This window comes from Eumetopias jubatus, unplaced genomic scaffold (assembly GCF_037043125.1).
Source record: "Eumetopias jubatus isolate StellerSeaLion01/CBP00866 unplaced genomic scaffold, mEumJub1_p1.0 scaffold_12, whole genome shotgun sequence".
NCBI lineage: Eukaryota > Metazoa > Chordata > Mammalia > Carnivora > Otariidae > Eumetopias > Eumetopias jubatus.
Genome location: NW_028274818.1, coordinates 4769526 through 4792038, shown reverse-complemented (window position 1 = coordinate 4792038; position 22513 = coordinate 4769526). Strand labels below are relative to the sequence as shown.

Here is a 22513-nt window from a genome sequence, read left to right as displayed (position 1 = left end):
TGCCTGGGGACGTGTGGCTTCTGCAACCAGCTTCCCTTTCCGGCCCCACACCTGGCACTCCCCAAGAAGAACTGCGCCTGATCCCGAGGGGGAGCAGGGCCAGAGTCGGGCAGGAGGCCAAGGAGGGGTGGGGTGGACAGTGGGGTAAGGCCGGAGACATGAAGGGACATGGGTGAGATCTGAGACGGTCCCCTCCTCCCGGTAGAGACAGGGCCCTGCCTTTGGGTGTTGATCTGTTCTAGTGGGAGGTGGGTGTGCAGGGGCAGACAGTGGGGGGGGGTTGGGGTAACCCTCAATTCTTCGGAAAAAGTGAACAACAGGACGGAGCAGGTGGAGCGGGACCTGGGAAGGACCCTAGCCTGTGGTGTGTAATCTGGTTGTTCATAGTTGGGTCTGCAAGGCAATCACTCTGAGCTTATTTACCCACTCCTCCCCAACTTAGCCTGCTGAGTGGCCTCACTGTCCCTCCCCGAACCCTCCCCAGCACCCCCCAGTCTTCGCGGCATCACCATCCCCGCACCGCCTCCAGGCGCCCTGGCCCCGAGCCTGGTCCTTCCTCGGACAGCTCAGTAGTATGTCTCCTTCTCCACCCAGCCTGTGGGAGAGATGGCGGGGGGGGGGGGGGCATGTCGTGAGCTCATGGCGGGGGGCGGGGGGCCGAGATCCGACCCCTTGGGCTGGGCCATGTGTGCAGCACAGGCCTGGTGCAGGGGCCCAGGGAAGTCCCGAGGAGGGTGAAATCAGGGTGAGAGGGAGGGGAGGAAGCCGGGGAGCTGGGGCCACGGGTTAGGGGCGGGCACAGGGTGGGCTGGGTGGGGAGAGGCCGGGGCTAGGCAGGTAACAGATGACCCTGTAAAGGGGCAAACCGCCCATGGTGGCTGTGCCAAGACGTGCGTGGGGTTGACAGCTCATGATTTTTCAGAAGTCAGAAATATGGATTTTATGTGAAAGCCCCTAAGCTGTAGCTATTGGGCCAGTTACAAAACACAGCCACACAATAAAGGGCGGACCAAATCAAACAATATCCACGGGCCGTATTTGGCTTGTAGGCCATTCGTTTTCAACGTCCAGTAAGGGGTCAAAAATGCTTGTTGGGAAAAAAAAAACCAAACTTGGTCATTGCCCGGAATCAGGAAGCCTGGGTTCTAGAGGCAGCTCTGCTCTTCCTTGTTTTATGACCCCAAGCAAATAAATTCACCTCTGCACTTCTCCGTTTCTCTAAAATGCGGCAAGGGGACTAGGTGACCTGGGCCCTCCTAATTCCGTGTCCTGTGATCCGGGTGGGAGGAGGGGCCTGAGCACCACCTGTGTGTTGGGGGTCCCAGGTCTGTGGGGAAGAGGCAGGGTCAGGGCTCTGAGGACCTGGGGGCATGAGGAGAAGGAGCAAGGAGCCACAGTAGGAATGGTTTGGGTGGGGAGCCCTGGGGGGTGGCCAGGACTGGGGCGCACTGGTGGGGTGCTGGGGGGGCAGGGGTGCTTACCTCCGGGGTACCGTCGCAGGATGAGCTTCCGGACCTCGTCATAGAGGAAGATGAGGAGGCTGTAGGGGAAGGCGCAGAACCACCAGGTGACCCTGCACCAAACAGAAACAGGGAGAGTGTCGGGGGCACCCCAGGGTGGTCACATAAAGTAGGATCTGAAGACCGGAACCTGGGGCCTGACACACTCACTTGAGCGGGTACATGCGCAGGGCCACCCCCATGCCCGGGCAGTAGGACAGGAAGGCCGCCAGGGCCGTCTCCTCCAGCAGCCCAAAAATCAGAATCTTGTTCCTGGAAAGGCAAAGAAAGGAGGGTAGGTGGTGTCGAAATGAGGGAGATCCAGGGAGACCCCTGGTGGTGGGAGATACCCGGAGACGGTTATAGACACCGCCCTCCGCCCTCCGCCCTCCGTCTTCAAACACCCTCTTCTCCTGCTACACGTAACCAAAGTAGATTTTCTCTACTTTTTCTGCTTACTGATCTCACCTCCGATCGCTGCCTATAACACACATATTCATCTATTACGTAAATGTTTCTAATGTGTTGGCTGATGTGCTCTGTGCTGGAGATGCTGTGGTCAACACAGGCTTCCTTCGCGAGTCGTGGGGCTGCCCTCACGCAGCGCATGGTCTTGCTATGGCTCCAGGCATGTGGTCTGTGTCAGTCTGTGTCGTCTGCCCAGCAAGGTGCTCGGAGAGCCCGTGCGTGTCCTGCACATTCTGTGTCTCCCTGGCTCTGGTCGTTGTTGGTCGTAGATATTGAATAAAGAGGAGAATGTTTGTAAAGCACTTAGCAAAGAGGGAGCTGTCCACTCCCTGGAAGGTAAATGCTGGGTGTGTGTCCGCGACCTCAGAACCGAAAGGCAGGACAGAGTAAGGTTCTGAGAGCGGTTGCTGGCGTCAGACAGGCAGAGTCTAGTTGTAAGCACTGTTCCTGCACCTCTCTGAGCCTTGTGGTCCTTCCCTGCGAGGTGGGGATACTACCTGTATGTCATGGGGTTGCTGGGAATAGAACGGGAGATAAAGCGTGGGAAGTTCTGGAACGTGCAAAGTGCTCAGTCGAGTTATTACTCCACCTGTTACGACCTCACACAGTGCATGGCTTTATGGCTTGTGCCAGTAGCTCCCAAGCTTGCCGCTCACTATAGGATCCCTCCCATTCTTCTTCGATAAAGACCCCATTTTAATTGATGGTTGTCTCTTCAGCTCTATTTGTTAGTAAGCAATGAATATCACGTCCCCATTTAAAATTAGAAATCAATGCCTTCCAACCAGAGCTGCGTGTTAGCGTGCGATCACGGTCCTTCACACCTACGCTTCAGCCTCAGAGTGACACTTTAGTAAGCCTAGCGGCCCTCTGGTATGGGGCTCATTTCCATAAAGCTTTGGAGCCTTGCAAACAGCATCTCTGAGCCCCCCGCCGCCGGGCCCCGGGGGTCCTTAGGACCCCTTTCCTTTTCCACTGGCTTTGCGGAGGCCTGGGGTTAGCAGCACTGGTGATTGTTCTAGCACTAACAGTTGTCCGCCTTGCGGTCACCGAGCCATTGCTGAGCACCGACAGGGCCCACACCCTGACCGGCCAGTCGCCCCGTGCGGTCACCAAGAGCTTGGGCGCTAGAAGCAGGCCTGGGTGAACCCTTACAGCTGGGTGACCTCAGGCACCTCATATAACCTTTTTGGGGTCTCTGGTCCATAAAAGGAAAGTAGCACCTACCTCATGGAGCTATTGTGAGGTTCAGTGGTGTGTTTGAATCACAGCACGGTGACTGGCCCGTGGCAACTCACACTCTAAGAAGGCACGAGCCTGCCCCTGAGCAGATCCCAGCCCCCACAAGGATGACACACCTCCACGGAGTGTGGGGGGGGTGGGGCGAGTGCTGTTAAACTAGAGCTACCTGCCCATGGCGGGGGGGGGGGGGGGGGGGGGATGGGAGAGGTGTGGAAAGATGGAAAGGAAGGGACGGGGAAGGAAACCTTAAAGCAGTAGATTAGGGGCAAAATTAAAACTCGTCAGAAATGGTGATGTGACCCCTTCCTCTTCAGACACCTCTTTCAGACGGCCGGGTAGGTGCAATCTGATGCTCTCTCCTCCCAGATGTGGGCCAGGGCGAGGGGGCCCGTGGGGGGGTTGCGGGCTCCCAGAGCGCTCTCTGCCGGGGTGGGGGGGGTGCTCACTTCATGCCCTGCTGGAAGACTGAGTTGCGCCGGGTCTTGCAGATGATGAGGTCGGCCCACTGCACGACCACAATGCTGGCAAAGAAGGCCGTGTGGCAGGTGAACTCCACCACCTTCCGCTGCTCGTAGGTCTGCGGGGGCCGGGGGCGGGGGCGGGGAGGGCAGCATGAGCGGCGAGGGGAGGGGCGGGGGCAGCGCGCTGGGGGAACTCGTCAAACCCCGGACAAGGGGCGCCCTTCGTGCCCCGCCCCAGCTGGCCCCTCCCCCGGCCACTCCCACCGGCGCCCAGCCCGCCCCCCCCGCCCCCGGGCCCGGGCGCCCCCCTCGAGGCCCCACGCACCCACTCTTGCCCATAGCTGTCCTCCAGATCGTTCATGGACCGGTCATCCCAGTCCAGGCGGATTCCCAGCAGCCTCGATGGCAGGAAGCCATTCTCCGCCAAGATGACGAAGTAGGTGAAGAAGCCCCCCAGCGCCTGGATCATCCCTGGGTGGGGGGGTGGGCAAAAGGCCGGTCTGGGTCAGAGGAGGCAGCAGTGTGGGACCAGCCACTCAGCCGGAGATGGATGTCCTGGCCCCTCGGGGGGCTGGCCCCTGGCCTGGGATTTCACGGGGGCTCATCCCTCCATCAGCTGGGCGGGGACTTCTCATGAGGTCGCCCCCCCCCCCCCCCCCGAGCCCCAGGGCCCCGCCGCACCGATCTGCCCGTAGGCCATGCTGATGAGCCTCTCATTCACCAGCTTGTCTGTCTGGGGGTTCCTCGGCTGTCGCTTCATGATGTCGCTCTCTGCTGCCTCGTAGGCCAAGGAGATGGCGGGGACCTGTGTGCGGGGTGAGTGGGGGCAGGAGGGCAGGGGAAGGGAGCCGACGGGTGCAGAGGATGGTCAGTGGGAAGGAATCTGTGATGCAATCCAGCACTCATTACTAAGACCCTATTAGGGCCCAGGTCTCGGGCTTCTGTTCCCTCAACCGTCGCAGGCTGGTCAGCTGCCCTGGGGCTCCTCTCCTTGCCCTGGCCGCCCGCCTCCACCCCCTGCGCCACTCTGAACCCCGGCCTCACCATGTCAGTGCCCAGGTCGATGCAGAGGATGGTCACGGTGCCCAGAGGCAGGGGGATGTTGGCGATGATGAAGAGCAGGAAGGGGGTGATCTCGGGGATGTTGCTGGTCAGGGTGTACGCGATGGATTTCTTCAGGTTGTCGAAGATGAGGCGGCCTGGGGGAGGCCCGGGGACATCAGGGACATGGGAGGCCCCCCGCCCCAGCCCAAGCCCCTGGAGCGTGGCTGCCCGTGTTCCCCAGAGAGGGAGACTCTGTGTTTGAGGGAAGCCAGAGTGGGCTGCAGGTGCCTGGGATCCTGAGGTGGCTCTGCCTTGGGGCAAAGGCCTGGGAAGCGGAGTGTGTGCTTCGGCCGTCCCGGATGCCACCCCGGCCCGCGTGGCCCCTCACCCTCCTCCACGCCCGTGACGATGGAGGCAAAGTTGTCGTCCAGAAGGATCATGTCGGCGGCCTGCTTCGACACGTCGGAGCCCGAGATGCCCATGGCGATGCCAATGTCAGCCTTCTTCAGCGCGGGGGAGTCGTTCACGCCGTCCCCGGTCACCGCCACAATGGCCCCCTGGACGAAGCACAGCCAGAGCAGGGGAGGAAGCCCGTCGAGGCCCCGCCCGGCCTACCCCGCCAGCCCGGCCCTGCGCCCGCTCACCTGCCTCTGGCAGCCCTCCACGATGATGAGCTTCTGCTGCGGGGACGTCCGCGCGAACACGATCTCCGTGTGGTTCTTGAGGATCTCGTCCAGCTGCTCCGCCGTCATGTCCTTCAGGTCAGAGCCGTGCACCACGCACGCCTTGGCTTCTCTGGACGGTGGGGGCAGAGGGGCTGACTCCCCGCTGCCCGCCCGCCCGCCACCCTCTGCCCCCACCGCCGGCCCGCAGGGTCCCCGGGGCTGTGGTCTTCCTCGCCCTCCCTCCGTGGCCCGTGTGTCCCATCTCTCTCTTTGAGGAAGTGAGGCGACATCCTCACCCAGCACGGTCGTTGCTAGGCAACGTGCTAGTTTTCTTACACACACCTTATCACCCCCGTAGCCACCCTGCAGTGTAGATGCTTCCCTAAACTTGTAGTGGAGAGAATGGTGGCTCAGGACAGTAGTGGGACATCTCTGAGGTCGCACAGTGAGTTGGGGGCACAGCCTGGACACACTCAGGACTGAGGAGCCGGCTGCTGAGGTGTCATGGGTACGGCCTGCGAAGGTCCCAGAGGAGCGATCCAAAATACGCCCCCGGGGCCCTGGAGCAGTCTGTGGGACAGCACAGGTTGATCGGAGATGGGGGTGTCCCATGGAGGCCTCACCTGGGGTTGACCTGGCTGACGGGAATGTTGAGCCGGGCTGCAATGTCCTCCACAGTCTCGTTGCCTTCTGATATAATGCCCACACCTTTGGCGATGGCCTTGGCTGTGATGGGGTGGTCCCCGGTCACCATGATCACCTGGTAGCAAGGAGATAAGAGAAAAGAAGAGCAGTATTAACACCCCCTCCCAATCCATGCCTTTCCCAAAGTCAGGGATCCCTGCCAAAATGGTGGAACTGTGTGTGTGTGTGTGTGTGTGTGTGTGTGTGTGTGTGTGTGTGTGTTTGAGTGGGTGACAAATTGTCCTTAGGGAATCAGAGATGCTTTGCTTCAGTGGAGGAAAGCCTCCGTGACGAGTAACAAATTGACAAGGGCCTCCTGAAAGAGGATCCTCAGAGATTGGCTTTCATGGGCTACGGGGCTTCTGAGCTGGAAAGACCCCTCACTTACCAATGAGGGACAAAGGCTTAGAAAGAGCCCTCAAGGTTACTGAGCCAGGAGTAGGGCACGTTTTCTTAGTGTCCGCTCTGGTTGCTGCGGGCCATCCAGCCGGTCAGAGTAGGGAGGAAGGGGGCACGGCCCCCTGCCCCCCCCAGCCTTCCACCTCCTGTTTCGCTGCCTCTGACACCCTGCTCCATGTGGCAAGAAGGCAAGAAGGCGATTCTTGCGGAATGGATGGAGTTTGGTGGCGTGGGGGGGTGGTTGGCATCCGAGAGGTGGGTTACAAGGCTGTCTGTCATGAGCGTGGGCGGATCAGAGCGAGAGGAAGAGGCATGTGCGCGTGTGGGTCTGTGGGCAAACCTCACGGATACTGAGGAGCAGGCCCCTTCAAGGCCCACTGCCTTCTCTTCCAGCCCCGCCACCCGCCTGAACCTGCCCCCCGAAGACCACATGGCCCCCCAGTTGAAGGCAGAAGCATCTTTGCAGTGCTCATCCTGCTTGGCCAGGCTGAGTACTTGGCCCTGTCCGCCAGCCCCTCCTTGAAACCCGGCCCCACTTGGTCTGCATGGACTCCGTTACTTCCAGTCCCCCGGCTTATTCCTGCCCTTTCCTGCTTCCTCCAGGTGGCCGCCAGGGGGAAGGGGCGGCTGAGGAGTCGGGTGGTGGACCTAAGCTTGAACACCAGCCCTCCCCAGCTGTAGCACCTCAGACAAGTCCTCTCACCGGGTCTCGGCCCCAGGAGGGGACGAGCCCCGCCTTCCAAGGTTGTCGTGAGGAGTAAATGGCAGTAGGGGGACGCTCAGTAAACGTGACTCCCCCCACCCCTTCCCGGGCTCTTCTCTCTCTACTTGCCCCGAGACTGGTGGCCCCGGCTGCATGCTGGTCCCCCTCCCTGATCCAGGTTCACTAGTGGGTCTTGAACTGCACTCATGTGCTGATGAGCCTCTCTCTCTCTGGTCCTGGCGTCTGGCCTGGGCTCTATGCTTGTGCCAGCTGGGATGTCTCTCCCTGGGTGTCCAGCGGGTGCTTCCAACTGAAGGTCAAAGCTGAGCTCATCATGCGCTCCCACCGACCCACCAAGCCTGCCCTCTGCCCCCAGCTCAACACTGTCCTCTCTGTGCCTTCTGTCCCTTTGTCTCTGCATCTCCCTCGCTGACCATGTCCAGCTTGGTCACCATGTTCTCAGAGTGTTTCTCAGACGCGACTCCTCGCCTCCACCCCTCTGTGGCCGTCCTGGTTCAGGTCCTTGCCTGGACTAGTGCCCCACGACTCTCTCCCTGCCTCCTCACCTCCAGGCCTTCCCCAGATCCAGGCCCTCCTCCACCCGGCTGGCCTCCTGAAAACTGGCTCCCAGAGAGCCACAGGATGAAGCCCAAGTCAGGCATTTAGGCAAAGCCCTTCCAGTTGGCCCTGGCCCAGCGTCTCAGTCTCCATCTCCAGTGTTGCTGAGCCCCCCACCGCCCACGCACGTGTACCCCACGTGCCGCCTCACCGCGTCAGGACCCGCACTGTCCCTGACCTTGACAGTCTTCCTCGCCCTGCCTTACAAAACACTCCGGCCTTCGAGGCCCGGGTCAAATATCACGTGCTCTGTAAAACATTGTCCAGTTCTCTGAGGCAGCATTAACTGCTCCCTGCTCTGAGATCCCTGGGGGTAGTGTCCGCCGGCCCCCGCAAGGACTCTGATCGTGGCAAGAGGCAGCCTGCCGGGCAGGAGCACGGCTTGCCACACAGCGGGCCATGCTTCACATACCTGACCCGCCCCTGACTGGCAGATCTATTTTGGGAAAGCGACTTACCCACTCTGAGTCTCAGCTGGTTTTATTTTTAAATGGGGGTGATGACGCCTACCTCAGCGACAGGGTGATTGGGATTGAGAAATCCCTTACATTCACACGTCTCCACACACGTGCTTTAGTGTGATAGTTAGGAAATGGCAGGCTGCCTTAGTTCAAATCCCGGCTCTGCCACTTACGAGCCTGCTAACCTTTGTGCCTCAGTTTCCCTCTTCTGTTAAAAGGGAAAATACCGGTGTTTACTCATCAGGCTGTTGTGGAGATTACAGGAGCTCATACAGGTTAAGTGCTGAGCATAGTGCCTGATTCCTATGACTGGCCGTTTGTATTATGACAGCGTCTCGCCCGCAGCAGGTGCTCACGACCCTAGCTATCAGATGGTTCTGTGATTGAGTGTAGAGAGCCCGTGAGCTCCGGAGGCCAGGCACCACGTCTCCTTCGTCTGAGTGTCCCCTGGCCCTCAGTGGGCGGGCAGCTCGAGCTGATGTGGTATTAGCTGAGATGCTGGGAAAAGAAGAGCCAGCCACGGCACTGTGCCTGGCCATGAGATGGGGTAAGGGGCTGGTGCAGAGGGCGTCTTGGAAACAGGAAAGTAGGCTCCAGGATGGACAGGGTTTACGTTTGTTTGTTGAACTTGGGCACCTTGAACGGTGTCTGGTCCACAGGCCGTAAATAATAGGTACTGGCAGAGCGAAGGACAAGTGTGGCAGGAGCGGTCCCTGAGGAGCAATTGCACGTGGACACAAGGACCTCGGAGAGGTGTGTTTGGGGCCCGTTGACGGGGGATGTGAGGAGCGAGTGGGCGCAGACAAGAGGCTGCTCATCCCACCCCCAGTGGTAGAGAGAGTGGGCACTGGTCGGGAAGGTAGGATGACCAGCTCTCCAAGACACAAGCGCCAGGTGGGCTCGAGATCAGAATAGAATGAGTGGGGGAGAGGATGTGCCTGGTCGCCGACTGGAAGGGACCAGGCGAGAGCTCCAGGCAGGGCCGACCTTTCCTTGCAGAGGGAGGCGGCCACGAGGGGCCTGGGCGTCTGCAAGGCAGCAGCCCCCGCTGTCCCTTGACCATGGGACACCCGCAGAGCTGGAAGAGATGGGAGGCTGAGGGGCGTTGGGGAGGGAAGGAGGGGGGAGGCCAGGCCCGTACCTTGATGCCGGCACTGCGGCACTTGCCCACGGCATCCGGCACGGCAGCCCGGGGAGGGTCGATCATGGACATGAGCCCCACGAAGCAGAGCTTCTCTGTGGGGAAGTTCAGCTCGTCCGTGTCAAACTTGAAGCCCCGAGGAAACTTCCCAGAGGGCAGATTCAGTTGACAAAACCCTGACACGGGCAGGAGGGAAGAGTGAGCCCAGCACGGGGGCTGCCTGGGGGCCCCCAATGCTTTTGCCCTGGGGCAGCCGCTGAGGCCCAGAGCCCCTGCTCAGCCCCACTCCCTGCCTCTCACCCAGCACGCGCTCTCCCAGCCCGCCCAGCTCCATGTAGGCGTTCTGAAAGGCATCTTGCATCTCCTTGTCCAGAGGGATCTCCTTGCCCTGCATCAGGATGGTGGAGCAGCGGTCCAGGATGCGTTCCGGGGCCCCCTTCATCACCAGCACGTGGCTCTGGGGGCTGTCTTCTCGCTCGTGGATGGACAGCTGGAGAGAAGACAGGCGGTTACGGAGGGGGCCTGCCAAGAAGACGTCCCCTGATGCACTAACCCCCGGTCCATCAGCTACTGCCGACAGAGGGAGAGCCCTTGTGTGTGTGTGTGTGTGTGTGTGTGTGTGTGTGTGAAGGGGAGTGGGGGCCCCGAAGGCCCAGCCCTGTAACCTGAGAGTCATTTGCCCATAGGACATTCATCCACCTCACCAGTATTTACCAAGGTCAGTTAAGACAGGCACTGTGCTAGGGGCTGGCTGGCTCTCTCACCAGCGACCCACCACTGTGCTGGCCTCTGCGTGCTTACACAGGATGCAGCTGAGACTGCATTCCCGGCATTGAACAGATGCCTGCAGCCTGGGGGATACCCTAAGGAAATTTCAGAGGCGGGGTTCACCCCCACAGCTGGAAGGGATGGGACGCTGAGGCCAGAGTCTGGAAGGCGACGGGGTATAGCGAGGAATAGAGGTCTGGAAGTTGTGGGGGGTTCCTTGCAACCAGACATGTTTCCTGGGGGATGAGGCAGGGCGAGGGGCGTGGCCCTCAGATGCCCCCACTCCTTCTAGGTTTTGTGCACCCCCCTCATTTCGGCCCCTTCCCCTGCTCCTGTCCCAGCACCCCAACCAGACCTGGTACTTGTTGGTGGAATTGAAAGGAATCTCCGCCACCTTGGGGTTTCTGTCCCTCATCTTCCTCACGGAGCCGCAGGACAGCTCGATGCACTTGAGCAGAGCTGACTCAGAGGCGTCGCCGGCCGTGTCCCGCTGCCAGAGGAGAATTCAATGTCACGAGGGCCGGGGGGAGTGGAGGACCGAGGGAGGGGGCCCCGAAGCCCCCGAGGCTGCGAGAGGTGGAGCTGGGCACCAGCAAGGCGGGCAGGCCATGGAGGCGCCGCTGACCGCCTACCTTAGACACAGAGATGTTCTCCTGCCCGGCCTTGAAGACAGCGCGGTTGCAGAGACCGGCGATCCGAGACAGGGCCGTCCACGTGGGGGACCGTTTGTCAAAAGTGGCCCCTGGGAGGCAGTGGGGGAGAATCAGGAGCGCAGCTCCCTGTTAGAGCCCCCGTCCACTCCCACCCTCCCCGTCCCGCCGGGGCGCCCTTGGAGCGCCCAGTCACCAGACTGATCTTCCGTGGTGTCAGCTTCGTGGATCTGGTTGTCGAACCACATGTGGGCGACGGTCATGCGGTTCTGGGTGAGGGTGCCCGTCTTGTCGGAGCAGATGGTGGAGGTGGAGCCCAGCGTCTCCACCGCCTCCAGATTCTTCACCAGGCAGTTCTTCCGCGCCATGCGCTTGGCGGTCAGGGTCAGACACACCTGGGAGAGAGAAGGGAGGAAGAAGGGCTAAGCCTGGAGCCAGAGGTGCCGTGACCTCGCCCCGGACCAGGGCCCTACCCCGCCTTCCTCGATCCCAGTCCGCAAACACCAAGTGGGACCCACGTGTGGGCAGTGAATGTGTTCGATTTCAGACAAGCTGAACTGAGATCATGGGTGTGTGTTCAGGTGACAAGTCCAACGGGGACTTGAAGATACATGGCCAGAGCTCCAGAGCGGGCTAGCATAGAGCTGGGCGGAGGGCTGTGCCAGTCTCTCTCCTAGACCGGGCACGAGACTGGGGGGAGATGGGCTCACTCCAGGGGGCGGGGGGGGGGAGGGAGCAGAGTGCGAGGCCTGTGGATCGGGGTCGGGGGAGGAGGAGGAGACCCTGCAGGGGACAGAGGAGCAGAGGAGAACCAGAAGAGTGACATGTCACAGTAATTGACAGAGGAGAGAATTCTAGCAGGGTGGACAGCTGTATCCGTTTGTGCAGCAGAGTTAAGGAGGGGAGCTGAGAAAAGGTCACTGGGTTTGCCAGTTAGTCATCGGTGACCTTTGAGGGAGGCTTTGCAGCAGGGTTGGCCGGGACGAGCTGCAGACTGCAGTGGACCGTGCATGGGGGGTGAGAAGGGTGGCCGGGACGAGCTCGGGCAGAGAAACCCCGTGCCGAAGCGTGGCCGGCCCTACCTGAGACTTTCAGGCTCAAACTCGGAGCCGTGTAGTAAACAAGAATGTGACCGGAGATTGTAGGGGCTCGAAGGGAACAAATTGCTGAGATACAATAAGGCTCGACTGCCTTGGAGGAAAGGGTAGCAAGGCCTCGCCCGGTGGCCCCTCGGCCTGAGCCACTCACCGTGACGGTGGCCAGCAGCCCCTCGGGCACGTTGGCCACGATGATGCCGATGAGGAAGATGACAGCCTCCAGCCAGCTGTAGCCCAGGATGAGGGAGAGCACAAAGAAAGAGACCCCCAGGAACACGGCCACGCCTGTGATCAGCTGGATGAAGTGCTCGATCTCCATGGCGATGGGCGTCCGCCCCACCTCCAGGCCTGAGGCCAGGGTGGCGATGCGGCCCATCACTGTCCGGTCACCTGTGGCGATCACGATGCCCCTGGCCGTGCCTGCAACACAGAGGGGAGCCCGGCTGCTCGGAAGAGGAAAACCACCGCGCAGTAGATGAGCCTCAGACCGGGGTCCTGTGGGCCACCCTCCCAAGACTGGACCTGCCACGGCAGGGCTCTGCCTGCACAGACCTCCAGGCCCGGACTCGGGCAACCACAACTCATCGCCCCCCTTACACTCGGGCCAGAGGAGAGACCTTGCAAATAAACTCAGAATTCAAATCGAGGAGATACAGGCAGTGAAATCAAAGTACCGCCTGAAGAGCTCAGTAAAATCTGTCTCCTGCTTGTTAGGATCCCCAAAGCATCTAATGTTATGGATTTTCCGTGTGGTCTTAAGATTTTCTTTCTCAGCACTGGGCCTGGAGACTCCTCAGAAGAAGCCCGGCAATTGCTGAGGCTTCTGTAGACACTCGGGGCGGTGGGGGCGGGGTGTGGGATGAAGGAAAGAGCTCGGGGGTGGGAGCCAGGCAAACCTGGGTTTGCACCCTTGTTTGGATTCCCGCCTGGGACTGCTTCCATCAGGAAACGAGAGAGGGCTGTGGCACACCTGACCGGTGCCTGGCGCATATTAGCTGCTCAGGAAATGTTGGTTCTATTCATTTCTTCTCCTTTCTCCAAAGCCAATTTCAGAGAACGCAACGCGAGTATTTTACTAGGCGTTTTTACCGATAGTGGGAAATGTCGAGCAAATTTTAGAATCTCAGTACATTACAAATTTAAGATATCTAATGTGTGGTGATTTTCATTGTAACTCCAACTTGCTAGAGGAGAGGAATAGCCGGGTGAGGGGTGCCTGGGTGGTTCAGTCGGTTGAGCGTCTGACTCTTGATTTCCACTCAGGTCGTGATCTCGGGGTCGTGGGGTCAAGCCCCGTGTCAGGCTCCACGCTCAGTGTGGAGTCTGCTTGAGATTCTCTCTCTCCCTCTCTCCATCTGGCCCTCCCCTCCCCACATGCTCTCTCTCTCTCTAAAATAAATAAATAAACCTTTAAAAAAAAAACGCTCACAGAGACATAATACGCCGAGGAGAAATGAGAATCGGGAAGGAAAGTCGTGAAGGTGGGGCACATGGCCTCCTCCGGCCCTGGTTCCAGGCCCGAGGTTTAGCCAGACCTCTCTCCCCACCAGCTCTCACTGTCGGCCCTCTCAAGGCCTTGCCACAGAGGGTATGGATTTTGGGTGGGCTTGGTATCCTGCTCTTACATGGTGGCAGCTCAGGGAGCTCTTGATGGCCCTCACTCATCTCCAGGACCCAGAACAGAGATGGAGTGCACTGGGCAGCCTGAAGGGGGGCCCCCCCCGTTCGCCTGGCCTGAGCCTCCCCAGCCTGGTCACTGGTCAAAGCAAGGGTGGGACAGGGAAGCAGCTAGTCCCAGAATCAGAAGACATGGGAGGAATCAGTCAAACCAGTGACTTCTAGGAGTCAAGAGGCATGTGTGTGTTGTATATTGTGTGTGTTTGTGTCCGTGTGCCTACGTGTTGTGTGTTTTGTGCATTGTGTGTGTGTGTGTGTGTGTGTGTGTGTGTGTGTGTGTGTGTGTGTGTATGGAGGTCTTGGCCCAGTGTCTGAAGGCTTTGGGATCTTCTCAATCTTGGCGTAGACAGAAAATAGATCTTCCTGTGGGGAGGTAACTTCCACAGAGTCAGACCACCCCAGCCAATGGTATTCAGGGCCCCCTGGTCCCCCAGTCCCCCTTCCAAGTTAGCACAACCACAACCCCCAGTCCTGTCTGGGGGTTCAGGATTTAGACTCTTCCTTCAGTCGGGGCTGGGGTGGGGCACTCCCAACTGGCCAGCTTCTCACCTTCCACACAGTTGGTAGAGAAGAAGCAGATGTTGCGGGTCTCCAGAGGGTTCTCATGGGTGAACTCGGGGGAGCGGGTCTGGGGCTCTGATTCGCCCGTTAGGGATGAGTTATCCACCTGAGGAGGAAGCAGGCGTGCAGTCACCAGCGGGCAGTCACATGGGTGCACACACAGTTTTCCCCCGGCTCCGACCACACTCCACCTCCATGACATGAGGGACAAAATTACACTTGTGCTCATCACGCATTTATAGCATTACTCAGCTATTGTCCCTGCTCTGGTTTGGCATCCTGGCTCTCACCGACTTCTTATGTGACCTCGGGCTGGTTACTTAACCAACAAAACTACCATTTGCTCATCTGTAAAACGGGGAATGTAAGGGGCATCTCTGCATTATACAACCCCGGGGGCGGGGGGATGCCTCTAACCCAAGAGCCTAAGAAAACGGTGCCGTCTTGGGTTGTGCATGGTGCCATCGGTGACCACGTATGACAGCACCACTCGACACTGTTCTTGCCGAGGGACATCAGAGAGCTACGTGGATGCATGATGAGCATCTGACGCATGGTGATACCCACTGCCGATTGCCATAAACTGGCTATCAGAGACGTCCCGGGCCACAGGGCACGCCCAGCACACAGACACGAGGGGGCGATCCATAAACACTACATGGGAGACGAGGTTGGGCTGGCCGGCGTAGGGGCAGGCATTGATATTGGACCTGGGCCTCCCAAGCTTCCCCCCTCTCACTGGGCCCCTCCCAGCTCCGTAGGGCCGGCCAGCTGCTCTGGCATGGCCCCCTCACCTTGCAGCCATGAGAAGAGATGATCCGGAGGTCTGCTGGCACGCGGTCCCCTCCCTTCACCTCCACCAGATCTCCCACCACCACCTCCTCTGCGTTGATCTGCATCTTCTCTCCTTCCCGCACCACAAGGGCTTGCTGGGGGGGTGGGAGGGGGACGGGCATCTCATGAAAGCTCGTCCTTCTGCCACCTTCCTCCGCGGCTGGCCTCCCACCTCTCCCAACCCTCCAGGAGGACCCTGTGCACGCCGGGCAATACAGCTAGGCCCCGGCGTGGAGAGCGGGAGGGTCGTTTCTGCCCACGCCTCCATCTCAGAGCGCAAGGAGCTCAGGAGAAGGAGCTGGGCTCCCCCAGAAACCTTGTGCCCCGGCCCGGAGCCCCACCCGGCTGTCTACCTGAGGCACCATGTTCTTGAAGGAATCCATGATCTTGGAGCTCTTGGCTTCCTGATAGTAGGAGAAGCAGCCGGTGACGATGACCACAGCTGCCAGCACCACGCCCAGATAGAGCTGGGAAGGAGAAAGGGTTGAGGCACCTGCCCTTCTCCCAACCCTGGAGGGGCGGCTGCCCCTCAGACGGGCATTCGGGGACTTTGTCTGGGACTGGGGGTGACAGTGGCAGAGGAGAGCCCTTCTCCCCAGCCTCCCCCTCAGTCTCCTGAGAAAGGGAAGGGGCAGGGGAAATCGCAGGGAGTTCCCAAGACTAGGCCTTCTCTAGGGGGTGAAGCCCCACAGATCCAGACAATCCCACTTAGGCGTGAAGGGACAGGGAGGGTCTGTCTCATTCGGGAATGTGTGTGTGTTGGGAGGTGTTTATAGATACACAGAGAAGCCTCATCCCCTCACAGCCTAAAGAGCAGAGGGGCCTGTGGGGCTGTGACGGGAGGCTCCTTCCCCCTGCCCCCACTGTCTTGGGATCCAGGGTTGGAGGACAGAGTGACGGGCCGGTGCAGGGCTCAGGCGTGCCCACTCACGTTGTCGTTGGATGGTTCATCCTCCATGGCAGCCTGGATGCCGTAGGCCAGGAAGCAGAGGATGGCCCCGATCCACAGCAGGATGGAGAAGCCCCCGAAAAGCTGGCGACAGAACTTGACCCACTCAGGGGTTGTCGGGGGCGGGGTGAGGGCATTGGGCCCATCCCGAGCCAGAATGTCCTGGGCCCGCTGGTTGGTGAGGCCCTGAGAGAGGCGGGGAAAGGAGTGTGAGCGGGTCTCCGGAGTCGTCCGCTCCTCAGTGCTTCCCACCAGCTCCTTGGCAGGGGAACAGTGTCCATGCACAGAGAAAAACCCCACCTGGTAGGAAGGGGCAGGGGGACCATCGGGAGAGACCACACAGAGGAGGTGGCATTTGCCACGGGTATTGGGGGCCTTGAAGGCTGAGGAAGATGCAGAGTGTGACCCCTCCTGTGGTCGTCCTTGGATTGAGACCCCTGTGGGTTAGGACCACAGGATCTCCTCCAGCGGCAGCCTGGATAAGGCTCCCTGGAAAGACATTCCTCTTTTCAGCAAGAATTCAAGAAGAGGCCACCACGACGGACCTTCAGTGTCTCACAGCTTTGGTAACTGTCTGTCACCTTCCCCAGAGAGCCTGGCCTGGGCGTGGTTCAGATGTTCCCGTGGAGCCCACACGTGGCGGTAGAGCTGCACTCCGCGTGGCGCATGGGAACGCTGGACCATGTTCTTTTCTAGACTTGGAGCTCCTCGAGGGCAGAGGTCACTTAATTATCTTTCTATCTGTGCACTCATTTATTAGTAAATGTGTATCGAATGCCTATTGCCTGCTGAGCTCTGTTGCCAGTTCTAGGGATCCAGAGGAGGACAAGACCCACAAAGCCCCCGCCTCGTGGAGCTTATGATGTGACACACAATAAGTAGATGTCCCTGCCAGATCACCAAGAAAAGTAGAGTACGGTGAAGGAATGGGGGGCAGAGAAATTTCAAAAGGGAAGTCAGGGAGGGCCTGCAGGAGGAGGTGTGCACCCACTACGGTTTTGCTTGATGCTGCTTTATTTTTCGAAACGATGGGCTGGGTAACCTGACTGTGCCACTCCCTGTTTATTTCTGTGACGTTGGGAAGCTCGTCCCCCTCGCTGAGGCTCCTTGCTGTAACGGACAGGTGTACAACAGCCACGTCACAGGTCTCGTGAGGGTCAGGAAGTGTACGTAAAGCACCCGTCACCGCATAGCACGCACAGTGGGGCTACCGTGAGAGCGGGGGGAGGGGTTACCTCACCGTTTTGCGGGTGTCACTTCCCTGGGATGTGTGTCACCGGAGCTGCCTGGGGCAGGGGAAAAGCTCTGCCTGCAGCCTCCCCCCCCCGCCACCAGGCCTGGCTTCCAGGTACACAGCAAAAGAGTTATTATCTAGGAAGCAGGGGATCTGGGTTCTAGTCTTGGCTCTGCCCCAGCTAGTCACACGTCTGTGGGTCTCAGTTTCCTCATGGGCACAGAGGGTGGGATTATCCACCCAAACGCTGCGTGGCTCTCTCAGGTCTTAGGCACCCTCCCTGACGGCCCGTCCACTCACCTTGGATAGGTCCACTTGGTATTTGCGGCCCAACTCATCCAAGGACAGCTTGTGGTCGTCCTGGGGAGGGAAGTCGAGTTACTCCGGGGTGGGAGGCTGGGCGCTGCATCTAGAACGCGTGTGAGGGCCGAGGGGCACAGGGCTGAGGCAAGGGGCACGGGAACGGAGGCCTGGCTTCTCCGAGTGTGCTGGGCTGTGGGGACCCCGTTTCCACGACCCGCTGGGCAGGCTGTGGCCCTCACCATGGCCACCTCCTTCTTCAGCTCATCCAGTTCCTTCTCTTTCTGCTTCTTCTTGCCGCCCCCATTCTCTGCAGTGGTGGCTGCAGGCGAGTACTCGCGGCCGGCCTGCAGGGGTGGGAAGGGAGAACCCCGAGAGTCAGGGAGGCTGGAGACTGGAGCCTCTATTCCCACGGACAGGCCGGGAGGGCAAGCGCTGAGCTGGGGGTGGTGGATGCAAAGGCAGCGACGGTTCCAGGGGAGGAGAGGGTGGAGGGTGGAGGGGACTCCGGGCCCTCAGTTTGCAAACTAGTCACAGGGCCACGGGCTCTATGTTGGAATTTCAGGGAAGGCCAAGGGGCTCAGGACTCAGTACCCCACTCTTGGCTATTTATGGTTGGGCTTCTGCTAAGATTTTGCTTGTTGAGAAAGCCTTGCCGCTAACAAAACTTTAAAAACCACCATCCTACACTATTTAGAATTCTGGAAGGCGGTGGGGCCAGGATTGGGGGCCGGCTTGAGGTAGAAGCACCTGTAGGAATGGCTTTGTCCCCAAGCCATGGCCACTTAGAGAGGAGTAGAGACAGCTGGGACTCGGGGGAAGGAAGAGTCTCTGGGGAGTCAGGGGTCGGGGTAGGGAAGGGTGCCCTTCTTGTTGGCCAGCCTGCCTGCACCCAGGCAAGGGGCGATTTGCACAACTTGAGGCCCCAAGGCACACTGGGTAAGAAGGCGACTTTGGACCCCATTTGTCCAAAACATAAGAATATGTCTCTGAGAATACTAAGGTGTGTGTCTTCTCAGGTCCTGGCATTCCTGGGGCCTCTGGTGAAATCAAGGGAACATTTTCCCTGAAGCCTTGTGAGGCCCTGCGATCCCTTTCCTCGCCTCTGCCTGTGGTCTCCTCACCACCGCCAGGCTGCCAGGGGCCACAGGGAACCTCTGGGGAGCAGGGTGGGAAATTCCTCCTTCCACGGGGTGGGGGTGCCGCTGGCTGGGGTGCTGCGGGAGGAGGGGTTGGGGGGGCCTGGGGGGCCACGACAGAGCCTTCTCAGTCCCTCTCCACCCCCTACCCCCTCAAGGCGTCGCGTCCTTGTCAGCGATGGGCTGGATTTCTGTCCCTAAGGCCGTGTGCGGCTTTCAGGAGCCAGCTTCTCTACACTGTGGGGTAATTCAGTTTTTCATGAAGACTGGACACCTGCGGGCGCCCGGGTGGTGCAGTCGGTTAAGTGTCTGACTCTTGGTTTCGGCTCAGGTTGTGATCTCAGGGTCGTGGGATCGAGCCCCACATGGGGCTCCGCGCTCGGTGTGGAGTCTACTTAAGACTCTCTCTCCCTCTGCCGCTCCCTGCCTAAAATCAATCAATAAATCTTAAAAAAAAAAAAAAAAAAGACTGAACACCTGGATGGGATCTACAGCCAACGTGTTGGTCCTTTTTTACAGGATAGTGCGCATTTTTTAAAAGTAGACTTTTCTTTTAAAGACGGTTTTAGGCTCACAGCAAAATTGAGCAGAAGGTACAGAGAGTTCTCATACGCCCCCGCCCCCATATGTCAACCCCGTTGTCAACATCCCCCCCGCCCCAGAGTGGTGCCTTTGTTGCAGTCATGAACCTACACTGACGCATCATTATCACCTGAAGTCCATAGTTGCCATAAGGGCTCCCTTGTGGTGGTGTCCACTCCATGGGTTTGGACAAATGCACGCATACTGGCCTGTATCTATTATGGCACCATCCAAAGTGGTTTCACTGCCATAGAAATCTGTGCTCTGGGATAAGGCATTTTTCCCCATCAAAGAGTCAGGCGCAATCCCAGGAATGTGGCAGTTGCCCTCATCTTACGAGATCATGAGTCCAGCACCTGGAGAGGTCTGACCAGCGAGATCAGGAACAGGGCGGGGGGCTCAGTGAGAGTTGGACACCATTGTCCCCTAGACACTAAACTTTGCATTTGTTTCCCTAGGGAGCACCCACGAGTCAAGTATACCTTTGGCTTCCTGAAGGCTGATCAGCCTGGGGAGACTGAAGCAGCCCAACTGAAGGAATGGAGGAGAGCTCATGGGAAGGTCTCCGTCTCCCTCTCCAGGAGACCAAAGGAGGCTCCTTTAATCGGAGAGATTGAAATGCTTTGGGTTCACCAAGTCTCTTGTTGGTGGAACAGAACTGCGGAACGGATGAAAAACCCCAAAAGGACCAGAGGCAAGAAATCAGGCCAGACAGGCTTCAAGGTGACCCTCCAGAGCTTCTGGGGCAGGAACGGGGGCCTGGGCATACAGAGGCGGGGGGTGGCTGGGCTGGGGCAGAGGAGCAGAGCCCAGAGAATTTCTGTACATTCTGACATGAATTAAAGTTTGTGAAAATTAGAACCAAATCGCCAGCCTGTGTGCCTGGGGAAGGTTGCACCATGGCCGACTGAGCAGCTCCACACAGCATCCCTTCCCCTGAGCGCCCACCCTGTTCTCCCCAAGGCGGGCGCAGAGCTCGGGACACACTGCCCCTTCCCCCTCTTGTCCTGGCAAGGATCTCAGGCTCTGCAGCCAGGAGCCTGCGGAGATTTGGGGCCAGCGGGCTGCCCAGGCAAGAAAGAAAGAGAGGAAGCAAGGACCCCCCCCTCTGCGGCACCCCCCCAACCACGAGTCCCCCTCTCTGGGTCTTGAATGCTGAAGGAGAACAGAGAGTTCTTTCTGAGAGAGCCAGAGGCTGGGACGGGGGGGGGGGGGGGGCAGCTGGAAATCAGCCACGCTCCCCCCACCGCAGCCTCGTGGTGGCAGCTGGAGCGGGTTGGGCTCCCTCCCACCAGAGCTGTCCCTTCCCCCAGCTCCCACGCTGCCCTTCGTGACCACAGAGTGCAGGGTGACAGTTGCGCCGAGCTTTGTAGTGCAGATGTAGGGGAAAGAGACAGAGATGGAATGAACCCTTGCAGGGGTGCAGCGGGCGGGGGGGGGTGCTTTCCCTTTCCAGTTCAACCTCCTGGTAGGTTGAACTCCAAGCTCCCACCCTAAGACCCCCGATTTCCCCCAGCCTCTCCATCCAAGCAGAACCAGATCCGCTCCCCAACCTGCCGTTGCTTGCACACAGCCACTGGGGTGGGGGTCAGGGGGCTTCAGGGCTGCTGGGGGGAGAAGCAGAGACCCAGGCAGCTGGGGTCCCTCGACGAGGTAAAGGTCAAATTGCTTCCCAAGCAGGACCTCGTGAGCTGGGCCTCCCCGGTTCTGAGGTGGAGCAGAACCCCTGGTTCTCGGTACTCGGGGTGGGGGCTGGTGGAGGGCAGCCTGGCCTCTCCTCCGAGTCCCGCACAGCAGAACAAGAGATGCCAGGGTTCAGCTGCGGGTCCTAAGATGGTCTGTCTTCCCGTGGGTGTGACTTCTTCCTTCGTGAAGCCCACACGCAGACCTCACTCATCCACACGCAGGGACATCTGTCTCACCCATGCTGGCGGGCCTGGATGCTCCCAGATGTGTCTGCCCAGGCACACCCAGGCGCTCACCCAGGAGTATCTGTATCGGCTCCAATCTATGGAGAACACGTGTGTCGCAAGCACATGTACACACAGACACACAGACACAGACACACACACACACACACACACACACACACACACCGGTTCTATTTATAGCTTCTACCCCAGCGCAGAACCCTGGTGTCCAAGCTCGGAGTTTTCCCAGCTGCTAAACACAGTGCAATAACATGTCCCTGCCTGACCCCTTCCTGGGCCCAGAAGCTCCCCCACAGCTCCCCACAGGCACCCCCTTTCCTCAGCACCCTCCTGGCGCTCCCCAGACCCTTTGCCTCAGCCAGCATTCCACAAAAGGAAAGCAATCAGGCGCAGTGTGTAAGGGATTGGGTGACTTTTCTCCATATGGAAATTTCATTTCCAAGTATTCGGAGCCTGTCCCTCCCCCCCACCCCTCCCCATCCACGGTTGTTAATCTTCCCCTTGGCATTCCCAGGGCTGCAGAATGCTGCGGGCAGGGGTGGGCTGAGGGGGTGCAGGCAGCTCTCACCAGCCTCTGGGAAAGTGCTCACAGCCCAGGGCCACGGAGGGGCAATGCTGCCAAGGCTTTGGGAGAGGTGCTGGGCTGGGGCTGGGGTGCACATTGCTCTTCTGCCCCACAGCCCTCCCGGCTGCCGGCACTCAGGGACCCGAGAGCTGGTGTCGGAACCGCTTGGCGACTTGGGAGCCATGCCCCGTGGCCTCTCCAACCTTAAACTGGACTGCCGTCTTCCCCGGCTGGGACTGCCGCAGGAATGGATTTTTCGGGGGGATGGCACAGGAGGGGAGCATTAACAGGGCCAAGCTCCCTTCGGCTGGCACGCTCGGAGGTGCGGTGAGGGAGGGTCTGTCTGAGATGTGGGAGACACGGGGATAGAGAAGCAGGGCAGGGTGGAGGGCTCGTCCTGGGGAGCGGGGAAGCAGAGCGCATGTGGGCCCCTGAGTGCCACGGACCTGTGGACTGAGCACGCGTTTGTAGCTGGGAGACTATCAGTCCAAGTGCACGCTGCCCCATAGCCTGGCTTTTCTCTGCCCCTCCCTCCCCGCCTCATGCTTCTCTCCCCCAGCCTCCCTCACCCTCCAGAGAGCCCTCCTCCTCCCTACAGAGCGACCCCTCTCTTTGGGATACTCACCCCACGGCCCATCTTGGGGCAGAGTGGCTGAGGGAACCTGGACTGGACAGGTCACTGGGAGGGTCCCAGGCCACACCTCTGGTCTGGGATGGCCAGAGACCCCAGCAAACAGACAGAGCCGGCAGCAAGCAACAGGGTAGCTTTAAATAGGTCCCTCTCCCCCTCTCCCCCGCCTTCCCCTCCTCGGGAAAGAAACGTTTGTTGAAACAGGATCCC

The 22513-nt window shown here is 59.6% G+C and overlaps 1 protein-coding gene across 1 annotated transcript; it reads right to left on the bottom strand.

Moving 5' to 3' along the window:
• Positions 1-566: 566 nt before the first annotated feature.
• Positions 567-22309, bottom strand: ATP1A2 (ATPase Na+/K+ transporting subunit alpha 2). The gene is made up of 23 exons (XM_028090918.2): positions 22298-22309; positions 17698-17802; positions 17456-17515; positions 15904-16107; positions 15326-15439; positions 14933-15067; positions 14127-14244; positions 12052-12320; positions 11000-11198; positions 10786-10895; positions 10509-10643; positions 9686-9875; positions 9386-9561; positions 6003-6139; positions 5359-5509; positions 5103-5271; positions 4715-4869; positions 4352-4475; positions 3996-4141; positions 3656-3786; positions 1671-1772; positions 1482-1573; positions 567-595 (listed from the first exon to the last, which is right to left on the bottom strand). The coding sequence occupies exons 1-23, from the start codon at positions 22307-22309 to the stop codon at positions 567-569; spliced, it is 3063 nt and encodes a 1020-aa protein (XP_027946719.1).
• Positions 22310-22513: the final 204 nt, after the last annotated feature.